The sequence below is a fragment of the Macrosteles quadrilineatus genome, unplaced genomic scaffold (genome assembly GCF_028750875.1).
Source record: "Macrosteles quadrilineatus isolate MER2022 unplaced genomic scaffold, UCM_ALF_1.0 Scaffold_201__1_contigs__length_191814, whole genome shotgun sequence".
Classification (NCBI taxonomy): Eukaryota; Metazoa; Arthropoda; class Insecta; order Hemiptera; family Cicadellidae; genus Macrosteles; species Macrosteles quadrilineatus.
In genome coordinates, this window is record NW_026542794.1 from 29,328 (window position 1) to 46,203 (window position 16,876).

Below are 16,876 nucleotides of genomic sequence, written 5' to 3' on the forward strand. Positions count from 1 at the left end.
TAATAGTTTTATTCTAATTGAAATCCCCTCATATAATTAGTTGCCTTTGTTTATTTTTACAACTATAAGTTTGCTCAAACCATAGGTCTAATTTGTTAAAACAATTAGTTCAATCGTTTTTGATCCCAAACTCCAATGCTATTTCTGTTAAGTATTTACTAGTTTTCTTTATTTCATTCATATTTAAATTATTCCAAATAACTCAATCAAAATTCATTAACCAATGTTCAATGTTTATGTTTACAATTTATTATTATTAAAGTTTAAATTGCAATTTATTTCAATATTTAAATTATCATATGTTATTACATCAAATTATATTATTATGTCACATTGTATCTAAAAATAATATTTCATTATTAAAATTGACAACCCTGTTAATGCAAGCAGTTTAAATATTCTAAAAATGTTCAATAATAAAATGTTAAAAACAAACTTTGTGACTGTGATAAAGATCAACATTGAAGACAGAATGACCTAAATGAAGATGTATGAAAAAAGTGTTAGTATGAAAAACTCAATTCAAGAAAATTAGTATTTAAGTTTTATTCAACTTCAAGAAGATAAGTTATTTATTTAAGAAGATTCATTTAACCAAGAACAGTAAGTAGTGATTCTTTTAATGTAAATAAAACAAAATTCTCATGTACAAAATACAGTCCACTTATTCAAAAATTTAAAACTATTTTACCAATCTATTTGATCCATTATCATTCTATAAACAATTATCAAAATTTCATGACACTATTTCTTTGGAAGGAATAATGTAAAAATACAACTCCTTATGTATGTAAGGCGTTTGATCTGTTTGAAAAGTGTCTTGGTACTAAACTAAATCTTTCTTTTGTTAAAATTCAAACTTCACCTTAAGCATACCCCCTAAAAATACCCCAATATGGATTTGATATTATCCTTATGGATCAGCTGGATAATATTAGCTCTGTCTGGTTTAAGAAAAAAGCGTATTATATTTGCATATTCTTAATACTGTTTAGTCAACTTTAAAAATAATTCAGCTAAATATAGTTTTTCAAACTATTTTTTAGTAGGAATCCAAATCAGGTAATTAGAAATTTTTATTTTGAAATTAAAGGAAAAATCCTTTATTTTTTTCAGGCAAAGTTAGGGTCACATGGCCAAAAATGGCCGGAACGATTCTGATAAAAATTTAGTATGTTGCAGCCCTTTAAATTGTGAACAAAATGGTGTAACTCCCATTTCTGTAAAAATCACGGTTCTAAAGTTATGGTAAATTATATTATTTTCCGATAAAAAAACCCATAAAAAAAGATAAATTCTTATTAAAAAAAAACAAAACGGTTTTGATTGAAATTTGTATGTGATAATCTTTTCTTTACAATTCTTAACAACATAGTGCAACCCCCCATTCCTGTAAAAATTACGGTTCAAAAGTTAATGATACTTTTGTGATTTTACCTATTAAATATCATAGTTACTCTCATCACTTACCGTACCCATGATAAAGGTTGTTGACAAGCAAATGGGAGAAAGTAGTATGTGTCAGATTGCTGATACCGTTTATTTATCTGGTATCGGATTGGACTCTTGTCCATTCATGCCAGCCTTATTTATAAAGTGCAATTTATTTGCAGGTTGCAGAAAGTCAGATGGGTCACTACGTTCTGGTGCAAAGGACTGGTGCACAGGTTCGAAGATCCAACAGCGCTCCCCCTTCCAACAACGAGAACATGGTGGGGGTTGGAGGGAGGGGTCGGCCGGCCAGTGTAGGGGAGGGTGGTGGAGGTGACTCACCGACGCCGGGATGTTACCCCAACAAACACTCGGTACGCTCAGCCGACTGTCATTGCAGCCTCAAGGCGATGATTGCGTGCAAGAAGTGTGGTGCATTTTGTCACGACGACTGCATCGACCCATCGCGCGTTTGTGTTACTTGTCTCATCCGATGAGTCTGTAATCTAAAGTACTTTTCAAAAGCTTTTCTGTAAATATGTTGTTTAAGTTTTGTAGTTTTGTTACTCGTAGACCCTCTCTTAACCGACCCTGGATCTACCAACATTGCCGGGTAAAAATTTAAAACTAGTTGGATTAATCTCTGACTATTAATAAATAAATAAATATAAATAATATAAATGCAGACTAAATTGTATATTAGATGAGTTGGGTGTATTATAAAATGTAATAACTCTCAGACATTCTAGCTCTTCTAGAAATACTAGCATTTTCATACCTGATCAGTCTGTCATTTACACATGCAGCTTTATATTTAATTAGATCTAGTAAAATTGTTTGATCTCGTGTATATGTTTAAGTTTTTTTTTTATAACTTCTATTTTCACGTGTCAAAAGTGCAGTACTCTATAGTATAGTCAAGTGGGGAGTGAGCTGGTCTAGTGGTTAGAGCGTGGTACTTTGGTCCTGAGGTCCCAGGTTCAAATCCAGCCATATCACAAATGGATTTGATCTAAGTGATAATGCTGCAACCCCTAGGTCTAGCCTGAAGTAATGTGTAAAACAATCCTGGGCTTGTGTCTAGCGTCTTTGGGAAAAAAAGTACTATAGTATAGAAGAGACGTCTTTCTGCATTACTGTAAATTATAACAGTTACATCACCAACACATGGTTTTCCATACTTAGAACAGCACAGTATATTTTATAAGAAAAAAATCTAAAAGTTGATGTATGTAGCTGAGTTGTTTATTTGTTTGTAGCCTACAGCATTTTATTTGTTTACATAGTTTCCCGTTATTTCAACCTTTTAGTTTATCCCTAGGTCCAGTCCTGCAAGGGCCGGTCGGTTAAGAGCTGGTGTACTTTTATTGGCAGCTTGAGTGAGATGTTTATAGATTTTAGTTTTTTAAATTTTTATATAGATATACCTTATTTTATTTAAAAACTTTCTTTGTGGAGTTATTTTTGTTTTAAGCTGAAAATACTATTTTATTTATTTGTATGTTTCACTTTGCCTTTAGTGTCACCAATAAGACGCTCCAGTTCTCAGGTATACCTTCATGTCGGATGTAGACAATGTTTGTTACTGTATTGTAAAAATCAACTTTCCACGATTGTTTGTATTCTCCAGTTATTCTTCTTTCCCTGTCGTTAACATTTAAGAGGCTGTGGCATCCAAGGCGGTAAATTTCTTATGCAGTATGTAGTCGTAGGATTTTTTACTCTGCAATGGACAGGACGGATTTCACATAGATTTGGACAGTAAATGTAAACTTGCAAATGTTTTTAGGCTGCTATCAATCTGTTTGAATAATTTTCTCATACTGTAATAATTATGCATCAGTCAATGTGGTTTGTAATTTAATTGTCAAATTGAAAAACAAACTCAAATTAAATTTTCTAATTATGTAGTATTAGAAATGTTCTGCCACTGTTGTATTGTTAAGACTGCAGCTTAAAAAGGAGTTTGCAACATTTTATTTTTTATTAAGTTATTGTACTGTATTGCATGTTTTTGTTTACCTCAAACATTTTAAAATTATGACTTATAACTTTTAAAGTGTCATAAACCAGAAAAGTTTATTTTATTTTAAACTTTAATATTTTAATTTTTATATTTGTTTTATAAAGCAACTCTTAAAGGGTGATTAATCTTAAAGGGATTAAACTAGATATTAACTAGATTTTGAGTTAATTTGTTTTTTAAATAATTAAACCACCCTAAACAGTCAAAGGTTTAATTATTCCGTTTACAAATATATTTACTCTCTGCAAATATTTTAATTGGTAACTACAAATGTAAGTTACTCCTTTCATGTTCAGACGTGAAGATTTCAGCTCAGCTGACTCCGCCTAACTCTTAAACTGTCCTAGCGTGACAAAAAATAACATTAAAATGTATAATCTCAAACCTGTCATTTCTTTTAATCACATGTTCTACGTACGGTCGTAGAAAAAAACTTTAAACATTAATTTATCCTAGTTTTTAATTCAAATTTTCATTCAGAACTTGACTCAACCCAGGTGTCTTTGCTATTTAGTGGTAGAAAGAACATGATTAGTTCTTGCACTGTGTCCAGCTGCTTTTGTAGTCTACTTAAGTTTTATTGTATTTGTTTTATTGTGAGATGGCACCTATTACCTACTAGTAAGAGTGTAAATGTTAACTAAAAATTGAAATGTAATTGATTCCAAACTGTTTATTTATTTTTGTAGCAAATTTATGAATTTATATTTATTGTATTCTAGCTGTATCCTTGTTAGTGGTATTACTAATTGGCAAAGATTACTTTATTTAGGGATGGACGGGTCCCAAAATTTCAGGGAAAAATATTCTTGATCATTGGGACAGGATTAGATTTGTATCAAGATTTTCTTGGTACGGGAATTGGTTCAATTGTCAGCAATTTTGCCGCTTCAGGAGTGACAATGATGCCGTTTTTTCGATCACGGAGATATCGCCATTACAGACGATGATTATGTCTCCGCGATTTCGATAGTAGTTTGTAGAGTTTAAAAAATGAAATAGTTTAGTATATTGAAGCGTTGTTGTATGCCCAACGGTTACGGAGATAATTTAAAAAATTGTAAATTTAAAATTCCTATGTTATTCTAATGGAGAATAAACAAACTGTTGAAGTTTGTTTGTTTATGGATATATTTAAACCAAATTTGGAAATTTTGTTTATTTAATACTAAGCTATGGACATTGCAATAAAAAAAAAACACCTCAATATCTTCCCTGTATCAAGTCGAGAACTTAAATCGATCGAGAGCTGCAAAACCATTTCGGTTCGTGGTACGAACGCTATTTTTCACCACACTATACCCTATTACCACTATTCACCACTATAATAATGCACACTGATAGTCAACACAACTACAACTTTAAGGTTATGTGAAGAAATAATTTGAGGAATCAGCAAAACTAAACAAAAATAGTTGCTAGGCAACGGTGACAATATACAATTCTATTGCAATGCTATGGATTTTGATTGTGTATTTAAAATGCATTCATGTTTTAAGTAAGTAAGCGTTGATTTTGCCGCCCCGGGCTGTAAAAACCTGCTCGGGCCCCAAATTACGATGACAGCTGGCATGGCCAGCAAAACGTAACTTTCAGCCACTAATTAACTTATGAAATACAGCCAAAAACATCATAGTGTGGTGAAAAAGCCCTTTTTGCATGTAGGAAAAACCCCCATCCCATCCCATCCCAAAAATTGAAAGGAAATAAAAATCCCGTATGGAACTCAAAATTCAATCCCGTCCATCCCTACATAGTATGTTAATGATTACTAAGATATTTATAGGTTATTTTTTACTTGTATAATGTTGGACTGTTTCACAGTAATATTTTTCACGGCATAAGAGTAAACTATATTTAAGGCAATTTTGGTCGATAAATGGTCTAATTTTTATTGTAAAAACACACAGTACATGGCGGCGTGTCGTGACGCTTAAACCAAGTATGTACTTTCTAATAAGGAACACACAAGAGTGGGGCACGATGAGGCGCGTCTCCATTTGAACCAGTTGAGTTTGATTTTTTGGAGCGGCAACACACATTTTTCGTGAAGTTCTAGTGATGGATAGCCTTGCCAAGCCTTATTAACAAAGTTTATTTCCTACAGTTACCTGACAAAGTGGGCTTACTTGCACCGATTATACCATGCAAGTAGCTAATTGATGCATTTACTTACTTTTGCCGCACACCAGTATTCCAACTAAACAACACAAAATTAAAATAGTGTACTTTTTTTGTATTGGGAACGTAATACGTGTACGTTTGAAAATTAAGTTAGCAACACTTAATGATACTACGATCAGCTGGTGCAGCGTTTCTCATTTTGTTCCAACACTTGGATTTAACCTAATCTAAAAACATGTTGTATAGTGTTTAAAAGACTAATTATTTTTAAGCTTAATAGTAACTTAAGGAAAAATATAATAATGACACATGAGTGCAAAAGTGCCTTTGCTGCACTCGAGAAACTTTCCAATCTCGCCTGCGGCACGTGCGTAATCATTTCTCTCGTGTGCAGCAAAGTGCCACTTTGCACACTAGTTACACAATAGTTATTTGTGTAACTAGTGAGCAAAGTGGCACTTTGCTGCACACGAGGGCAGATCTCAAGTGCAGCAAAGGCCTTTTGCACTCGTGTTACACGTTATATTTTTCCTACAGTCACTATAAAGCATATAAATAATTAGTCTTTCAAACACTATACAACACGTTTTTAGGTTCAGCTGGCAACACAAATGGTGCCCTAGAGAAAGTAGTACCCGCGGTCCGTATCACTCCGCTATTTTTCCTCGGCAAGAAATGTGCTCCGCGTTTTGAGAATATAGTTCCGTATGTTTTTGTAATTTGAAGTGGTTTCCGCGCCTAAAAAAAATGCTTTAAATGTATTTTCTTGTTTATTAAGATCGTAGGAATGTCTTAAAAACGTTTAAAAGAAAAGTCCAGAAAGTTCAGAAATACCGAAACTATAAACACGAAATGACAGGTTAAATCGTAGTTATAATAGTAAATCAGCTGCTCATAGTATTATTATCTTTAAGTGTTGCCAACCTATTTCCAAGCGTACACGGATTACGTGCATAATAGAACCACGCTGTTTTGTGTTGTTTTGTTGGAATCCTGATGTGCGGCAAAGTATTAACCGTACGACAAAGTACAAACCGTACGGCAAAGTATAAATATGCAGCAATTAGCAGCTTTCTGTACTATAAACAGTACAAGGAAGCCAACTTTGTCGGGTGACTGTAGGAAAATAACTATTGTAGGCCTGCACTGTGGCAGGCAAAGCATTAACACTACAAGAGCAGAGGTATTTTAGACAAGCTGTGGGATGAGATGGCAATGGCACTTAGTGAATCAAGTAAAAGTGTTAGATAATAATATTTAAAGGCAAAGATATGAAACATTTTTCAACAGTTATCAATATATTTTTTAATATCCTGTCCAAGACAATTTAATTTAATAGTTTGAAATGTAGTGACATTTATTTAACAATTGTGTCAAAATCCATTACGTTTACCTAATAGTCTAAATTGTTCTTAACATTAAAAAAATGTTATGTTGTCAATGAATTTATAAACACATTGCTTAGATTCCGTATTCATACAAACCGATTCATTCACAATTTGTGGTAATTGTACGGGAAAGAGAGATAAAGAGACGTACCACGTCACGTTCTGTGGGCACGGTTTGACGGTTGTCAACGTGCCACACGCCGTTCTGTGTGTTTTTACCCTTACAAAGATTGGTAGCTGGCTAATGACTTAAAAATATAAGTCTTAATAGAAACAAAAACTAGTTTTCCTACAGTCAACCGACAAAATGGGCTTCCTTGCACAGATTATAGTACAGAAAGCCTTACTTTGGCGCACACCATTCCAACCAACCAACACAAAACCTTTTATTATGCACGTAATCCGTTTACACCTGAAAATAAGATGTCGACACTTAAAGATATTAGAATACAATCAGCTAATGCAGCGTTTCCCATTTTGTTCAAAGTTTGGAATTAACCTAACCTAAAAACGTGTTGTACAGTGTTTGAAAGACTAATTATTTATATGATTTACAGTAACTGTAGGAAAAATATAATGTGTAACACGAGTGCAATCTGCCTTTGCTGCACTCAAGGAACTTTCCACACTTGCCTACGGCTCGTGCGTAAACATAATTCTCTTGTGTGCAGCAAAGTGCCACTTTGCCTACTAGTTACACAAATAACTACTTTGTACCTATGAAGGACAAGCTTTACAAATAAGTTTTTAATCAAACTAACAGGTTGCAGCTGATGTTTATTACTACCTAGTTGAACAACAAATCACTCATACTAGTTTTATGTGAAACTCAATACATCTTTTCTTTGAGGATGACCAAAGCGTCTAAGGACATAGTTATTTGGGTGAATACCAAATTATTAGTAAATGCAAAATAACCCAGTAAATACAATATAAATAATTTACACTACCATACTTAAAAACTTAAGTTTGTTTTTTGTGTGTTTGATAGCATTTTCAATATTGTTTGATGGTCCTGACCTAACTTCTGTTCCTAACTAATATTTTAAAACATCAACCTGGGGCCCATTTCATAATAAAGTACAAACTAATATTATTAGTAAATCAGCTGATCGCCTATGCAAATCTAATGGAAATTACAAGTTACAAGTTGTAACTTGTAGTTTATTATGAAATGGGCCCCAGTTGAAAATATTAAATTACAATAAAGTTGAATGATACAATAGTTTAGTTAACTAGTTATTAGGGGATCAGAGAAGACAATTTTATTATTTAAGTGTAACACAATATTTTTAAATTGCCTCGGGAATTTACTTGCAGTTTTTAAACTTGCAGTTGTATGCCTATTTTCCTTTTCTTTTGTATAATTTTGTCGCAAAGCTTTAATTGTTTATGATTGAATGTTTTAATTTCAAGCATGTGTTAAATTAATCATGCCTGACAAACACAAAGTCTGAACCTTTGATATTGGTGTTCGCTGTACATTCGTAGTAGGCCTATTGCATGTGTAGAATCTCGTTGTAAATAGTCAATGTAAATGTGTATAGTGTTTGTGTATATGAATCGCTTACTACCTTCCTATACTGAAATGCAATTAATTATTGTTTTATTAAGACATTAAGATTGTATTATACATTTTTATATTGTAAATAGTTTATTTGTCATTGTGTATTTTCCTTATTGCATCACTACTGATTGGTTGTATATTTTATAAATAATATTGTCTTGTCCATTGAAAGTAATAATTTCTACATGTAATTCTTAAGTTTTCAAGTGAATTGTTAAAGAACAGCATTCATGGTTAATAAACATTATTTATTCCTAATTGGTTTTTATCATCCCTAAATATGTGTTATAAGTCTATAAGTATAAAAGAGGATGTTTGTATATATATTTGTTAGTTTGTTTGTTTGTTTGTTTGGCAGTGATAAACTCAGACACCGCTGAACCGATTGCCACGAAACTTGGTACATACGTGTAGAATGTCATGGAATAGGTTTATACACCATCAATTTCGTGATCCGTCCAATCGGCTCCGCCCCAGTGGCTCTGGAGTTTCCTATGTTAATCTTATGAGAAATGGAATTAATGAATCTTAACAGCTGTTTCAATTAAACAAGTTGGTTCTGTTCTATGATGTTCAATAGCATTAAAGTTACAAGGATTACCAACAGGGTGCAGCACTATTATTTCTTTTACATTTATGACAACAGCTAATTTGCAACCAAAAGGTGAGTGAGCGTAGCGAACGAACTTCAACCTGGAGGCGAGTTAGCGTAGCGAACGAGCTAACCTAAAGGCAAGTGAGCGTAGCGAACGAGCTAACCTGAAGGCAAGTGAGCGCAGCGAACGAGCTCCAACCTAAAGGTGAGTGAGCGTAGCGAACGAGCTCCAACCTAAAGGTGAGTGAGCGTAGCGAACGAACTTCAACCAAGACGTGATTGAGCCATGCGAACGAGATCATCTTGAAAATTAGGAAGTTAAACGGGGCAAAGCCCGCGGGATTATAAATGGTCAAAGGCCAGACAACGTCTGCCGGGTTCAGCTAGTATCTTTTAAAAATAAATGTAACACAAAGTATATGTAAAATGTATATGAATGAATGAGCATTTCTAAGAAAAAATAATACTTGCATCGTAATATGTTATGAATCTTTTGTGTATGAAATATAAAATGTTATGTAAAATAAGGCAAAAATTGGTTATTTAACTTATTTAGTGTAATTATTTTTGGTGAATATTATTCAGTTTAATTTATTCTTGCTATTGAAAATCCTAATAAGCAACTGTACATGTATATTCTACCATAAAACTTTTAAAAGAATAAAGGAGTTATCCGTAAGGCTCTTTGAAAAATAGTAATTGGGGAGAGACACTGGAGGCTGTTCAAAAAGTAAGGATGGTTTCTGTCTGACGTTGATAGGTGCACACTGATTGAACACTCTCATGACATGCTTGCATACTTTAAAGCCTGTCCAGCAATCACAGCAGAAGTGTCGATTTGCTGCCTGTTGTTGTAATAGGCCTATTGAAGTTTTAAAATATACTGCAATTGATAAAGGAGTTGCTGTTCATCAGGAGAGATCTGTAATGTACAGCCACCGGACATACACTTAAAATGTTTAGGCAAAATGTATGGAAACAGTGTGTAAATGAAAGTTCTGTCTAGAAATAGTACATTGAGGGTTCCAAAATAGCTGAACTATTTCACACGCCAAATCGCACACAAACAATCTCATTAAAAATTAAAGATTTTCTCTCAACCACACACCCTACAGTCCAGAAATGGCTCCCAGTGAATTTCACTGTTTTGTGCACCAAAACGAAGACTGGTTAGCTGGGTTGTTAACTTGTCCTTGCTCTCGTTAGGGTATACCCACCATTCAAAACCTCCACAACCACGATGTACACCTTTTCTTTATGGTCAAAATCCTCCATAACTTAATCTTAGAAGAAAGGTTGGAACTCGCAGAATATCTGGAACATAATTCTGCTGATCAAATGTGACCCCTGTCAAACAGAGGTATTATCTCTGAAGTTCTGCAATGCAAATAATTATGAAAGTTAGATTTTATTACATATTTGAGATAAAACAATAAAAATAAACAATATTACATTTCAAACGCCTTTTTTAAAAGATTATATTTCCAAGTTTATATTTGTATCCAACTTTAGGCGGCCTTTATTGAGTATTTTCCAGAAATACATAATAGTAATTTGTAGGAAATTTTATTCTCTATCAGAATATCACCTTCCACTTTGGTTGATTTCCTCACAATTTCAAAGGTATTTTCAAAAACGTTAAGCAACCTCCAAATTTATAATGGTGAGAAAATACTTAACTAAAGATTTTGTTGTTAAACTTTGTACAGTTAAATCTACAGTTCTACTGAACCGATTTTATTAATTAATAGGTCATTGGAAAGCTTTTAATTCGTGTAGATTTGCAAATAATTATGAAAGTTGGATTTTTTATTTAAAGATTTACTAGGTGAAACCTGTCAATTCTGGCAGTTGCTGTTGAGGTTACAAGCAAGACCATTTAATTATAAATCGATAAATAACTCCATTTTTTTTTAATTTGCGTTCGTGATTTAGCAGTGTGGTTTAGGTACATCCGATCTTAATAATCAATAATTCAAATGGAAGCTGGTATTTTACTGAAGGTTCTTAGGCCAAAACAAATAGAATAACGTAATTAAAATTGAGTAAATAAATCTAAAACTAAATTCCATATCCAAGATATAATTAAATTTATGTTTTCTGATTGAACGATAAAGTATATCTTTTATCTCAAGTGAAAGACCTTTAACCCGACTCAGAAAAGAAAAACCAATAATTTTTATAGATGGCAATAATTGGTTTACCAGTATGCATAATCTAAACATACGAAACATGTGTTATTAATTTAACAGCTTATTGTTATATTGTTTTAATTGATTTTTTTTTTTTTACTAAATGTTGCTGTTCACAATTTGCATTTGTGTTTAAAGTGAGTTCCTTATGTTAAGTATGCGATTCTAATGTTATTTACTTAATCTGTACCATTAATATTAGTGCCGAGTAGAGTGTTGTATGGATTTCACAACCATTATTTTACCAGAGACCGTTGTATTCAACCACAACGGGCTCTTTTGCTAGTACATAAATACAGGAATGGTGTAAAGAGTAATTTAACAAAAATAACTACAATACCTACTCATCATTATCATGCATGGCGTAAACACATACCATCAATATTAATAGCTTTTCAGATCAAATAAATTAAAACAAGCATTGCAATATGAAAGTTTATACAAGAAAATATCAAAATTAAAATAATAGATAAAATTATCTTAAAACCAAAAGTTTCAATTTAAATTAAATAAAGCAATTAATAGCTTATAGAACTAAAACTCTTCAAAGGAGTACATAGCCTTGTTGATAAGAAACTTTTTCAATTTTGATTTAAATTTATTTTTGGAAGTTTATAATTTGATTTCTTTAGGAAGTTTATAATAAAATTTGGAACCGGCATATTTAGGTGTCTCGGTAAAAAGTTGCAGAGTGTGAGCTTGTGGCCAGGTTTTCTCGATTTCTAGTAAAGTAAAACTCCCATAAGTTGTAATTCATTAAAAAATCGGTCTTTTACTGATAATACTGTTTCATAGACATACATTCCATAAACAGTCATAATATCCTCAGTTTTAAAATATTCTTTGACTGAAGTTCTGCCTGTTAAATTGCACAAAATTTTAATAGCTTTCTTTTGCTTTTTTAGAATTGATTTTAATTTTTTTTCTTTTTTGCTGCACCATAAAGTGAACCTCCAAATGATATGATTGAATGTATGTATGAAAAATATATAATTTTTAAAGTTTCTTTTTCACAGGGGGTTTTAATCTTGTTAACTCATAAAGGCCAGATGAAAATTTCATAATGATGATTCCACTTAAAATTTTCATCAATTTCTAATCCCAAGAATTTGATGTGGTCTTTATTTTGAATTGTGTTGTTATTAACTACAATTTTCGGCAGATTTTGAAGTTTAGTTTTTCCTGCTTGGCAACAAATAAAAATTAGTTTTATCTGAGTCCAAACGCAAATTATTTGAATTAAAAATACCCCCGCCGCAGCAAACCTGCAGACTAAGCGAATTTCTATTTGCCTGATTGGATTTACACTAAAATGTCTCCTTAAAATATATATCACATTTATTCCCTAATTAAATAACATTATTTTAATGAGTACTTAGGTTGCTGTAACAGGGAGGGTAAAAAGGTGTTTTTTTGTAAAATGGTAATAGTTTAGTATGAAATGAATGCATTTTCCAAATTTGATCAAAATATGTTCATAAACAAGCAAACTACAACAGTTTACTTATTCTCTATAAAAATAACATGGGAATTTTAAATTTACAGTTTTTTTGGAATATTCTCCGTAACCATTAGGCGCATAATAACGCTTCAATATACTAAATTATTTGTTGTTTTAAGCTCTACAAAATGGTTTGGAAAGCAAATGCTAAATTTTAAGTTTTTAGGGTCAAAAATGGGAAAACCTAATTTTTACCCCATAAAACCCCCATAAACCCCTGTTCCCATAGTCCGATCATGCTGGTTTGCGAACTCGTTTGAATAAACGTAGGTTTACACGTTTGTACCACATTTCGTCAAAATCGGATGATTTTTGCTCGAGTTATCGCGCTAACGGACACATATATAAATATAAGTAGATAGTAATGTACCAATCCTAGACCAAAAAAGGAAGACTTAAATAATTTAATGAAATTTGCAGTTTTTCAATACTAATATGTTAAATTTTTGCCTCTTTTAGGCCAATTTTTAACATTTTTATATTTTTCTAGAAAAAGTATACAATTTTGATGAAATTTTCACGAATATGTCTATATTTTCCATAAAATTTACTACAAAACAAAATGTTTTTAAAAACAAGTAAAAATTCTTCAAATTTTCTAAATATTTCATTTAAATTATTGTTTTTTTGTAAATAATATTTTTCCTATTTGAGTTATTCAAAATCTATTAAAAGTATTGAATTTCTCAGAAAATTTTAATGATATTTGATGTATTACAAGTCCATATTTCATTTTAAATAATTTTAAACTTAAACATGAAATGTTATCAAAAATGATAATCTTAAGATAAAAAGATAAGTATTGATTTAAATTGAAAATAAATATCACCAATGAAAAGCTTGTTAAAAATTAATGCTATTTTATATATTATACTTTTCTGTATGATTAAAGATAATGTAAAAATCAACAAAAACAAATTTCGTTGTAAATAGAATCTTATTGAAGGAATATTAGTCTATGGCCTAATTTGTTTGTTCGATCTTTTGATGAAAATAAGTGATTGAATAAAATAATAACCAATTAAATGTTAGTAAAATGCAGTGTGGATTAAAATAATTATTTTTGATTTATTTAACTAATTGAAAAGTATTTGATAATTAATGCTTAAAATGTATAATCAATGCTTAAAATCTTACGCTAAATAGTTAATAGTTACTGAATGAAACTAGCCGATTTAACAAAAATACCCCCACCGCAGCAAACCTGCCGACTAAGCGAATTTCCATTTGTCTGAATTGATTTTTAATTAAATCTATTTAAATAACGTTAGGTTAAACGAGTACCTAGGTTTGCTGCTACAAGGAAACTACTGTGGGGTTTTTTTAGTAAAATATTAATAGCTTAGTGTAAAATAAATAATTTGCCAAGTTTTATCAAAATATATCCATAAACAAGCAAACTACAACATTTTACAATATTCTCCATAAGAATAACATTGGAATTTTAAGTTTATAACTTTTTGAATTTTCTCCGTTACTAATAACCGTACAAAAACACTTTGATATACTAAATTATTTGTTTTTTTAAGCTCTTTAAAAAGGTCTAGAGAGAAATTGGGAAATTTTGTGTTTTGAGGGTCAAGAATGAGAAAAACCATTTTTTACCCCATAAAGCCCCCCGGAAAACCCCGTTCCCATGGTCCGATCATGCTGGTTCGCGAACTCATTCAAGTTTATCCTGCCTTACACCTTTGAACCAAATTTCATCAAAATCGGACAATAATTACTCAAGTTATCGCGTTCACGGACGTATATATATATAAATCTATATATATATATAAATCTATATATATATATAAATCTATATATATATATAAATCTATATATATATATAAATCTATATATATATAAATCTATATATATATATCTATATATATATAAATCTATATATATATATATACTAGCTGACCCGGCGAACTTCGTATCGCCTAAGTTATAGGTTTCCCCTAAGACAGACCGATGGAAAGAAAGTACCGTTACGTTTAATTTTCAAGATGATCTCGTTCGCATCGCTCAATCACGTCCTGGTTGAAGTTCGTTCGCTACGCACACTCACCTTTGGGTTGGAGCTCTGTCGCTACGCTCACTCACCTTTAGGTTGGAGCTCGTTCGCTGCGCTCACTTGCCTTCAGGTTAGCTCGTTCGCTACGCTCACTCGCCTCTCTCGTTCGCATCGCTCAATCACGTCCTGGTTGAAGTTCGTTCGCTACGCTCACTCACCTTTGGGTTGGAGCTCGTTCGCTACACTCACTCACCTTTTGGTTGCAAATTAGCTGTTGTCATAAATGTAAAAGAAATAATAGTGCTGCACCCTGTTGGTAATCCTTGTAACTTTAATGCTATTGAACATCATAGAACAGAACCAACTTGTTTAATTGAAACAGCTGTTAAGATTCATTAATTCCATTTCTCATAAGGTTAACATGGGAAACTCCAGAGCCACTGGGGCGGAGCCCTTTTAAGAATTTCGAAACGGGAAATAGTTTACGTCCGATTCGCATACCTACAGAATTTACACACCAAATTTCATAACGATCGGTGAAGTCGTTCCGGAGGAGTTTGCAGACAAACACTGTGACACGAGAATTTTATATATTAGATTAAATATTTAAGTAAATAAGTACAACTGAGCACCCTGAATATTATATTTTATAAAATATATTATTCAGGGTGCTCAGTTGTACTTATTTACTTAAATATTTAATATATCAGCAGCCCTATTACGTGAACACCTAAATTAAAATATACATATATATATACGAATTTGAACGGATGGTGTTTTTGGCCTCTGGTGACCTCAAAACGAAAAAGTAAATCGGTCCCGGGTCTAGGTCTTACCATGAGACCTACGGTAATAGCTTATTCCCTATATGGGAAATTCGCTAAAAGGTTAAATTTTGTTTTTAAAAGGCTTATGTGTAACTATTTTATCAACAGATGTAAAGATCAAAATGTTTCTATTTTGTGTTCTCTTCCCGTTGCAAAGCACGGGTACAACAGCTAGTATCATTATATATTTCAAATTAATTTCTGATTTAAAAAACTTTGGATGGATACCATAATTATCCTCAAGCATAGTTTGGCCTAGGTAGCAAGTTTTAACTACCTACTTTCTTGCACGAAAGAAACAGTAGTACAATAAATCATAATACAAGTGTGAAAAATGTCGAATTATTGTAAAGCCTTCAAACGGCAGAACACAATTGATATACACAAGATAGTTGAGATAGCATTGACAAATTTGAAGGAGACTGCAGCTGCAGGTGCTGTGAATAGATATGTCGTTCGGAGTTTAAAAAAGAACGACTCTTATTATATATGCATCTGGACTCAACCGAGCTGTTCAGCAAGAGCTGTTCACCTTCAATTTGAATCTCCCGCTCTTTGTCGATCTGTTTTGCTTGTCGACATTTTGCGTGTCGATAAAGTGGGAAAATTTACACAACCGTCCCACTTTGTAGACATCCCAAATAACCGACATCCCACTTTACAGACATCCCATATTACCGACACTGTCGACATTTTGAGTTGTCGACAATATGGGACTATTTCAGTGTCGATCTTTTGGGATGTCGATAAACTGGGACCCCACGCTTTTTGACACCCCACAATTAAAATTCAAGGGAGAGCGCATATTTTATGAATTTCCACAACCCATAGACATTTTTGAGAAAGCACAATTTTTTCTAGACATTTTTTCTAAGTTGTCTTACAACAAGGACTTTTTCTCAAAAAAATTTTACAATTCTGCAATTTAATTTTGTTAAGAAATCTTATAGTCCTGTGTTAATAAATATGCAACTATTGTCTCTATTAAAAATTAAAAAGAAAATAAGTGGTATCTATTCATAAACACCACTTTAGTTTAATTGTCCCGTGCAACACGTGTTGCACGGGACACTTTTTAAATGTATTATAAAACAAAAAATAAAGTACATAAAAAATAGTAAACTACATTGTTGCCTTCATTTTATATTTTATCTTTATTGCTTTGAAGTTGTTATAAATAATATAAATTAGTTTGGGATTTCAAACAAAAATCTCACCTTTTG

At 32.1% G+C, this 16,876-nt stretch overlaps 1 protein-coding gene across 1 annotated transcript in view; it reads left to right on the plus strand.

Moving 5' to 3' along the window:
* The window catches only part of LOC128982218 (polycomb protein Asx-like), a 37,306-nt gene extending 28,518 nt beyond the window's left edge, over positions 1-8,788 (plus strand). Inside the window, exon 5 of the mRNA XM_054401284.1 lies at positions 1,614-8,788. Coding sequence (XP_054257259.1) covers positions 1,614-1,928 — 315 coding nt within the window. The 3' untranslated portion in view covers positions 1,929-8,788. The remainder of the gene's footprint in view (positions 1-1,613) is intronic.
* The last annotated feature ends 8,088 nt before the right edge of the window (positions 8,789-16,876 follow it).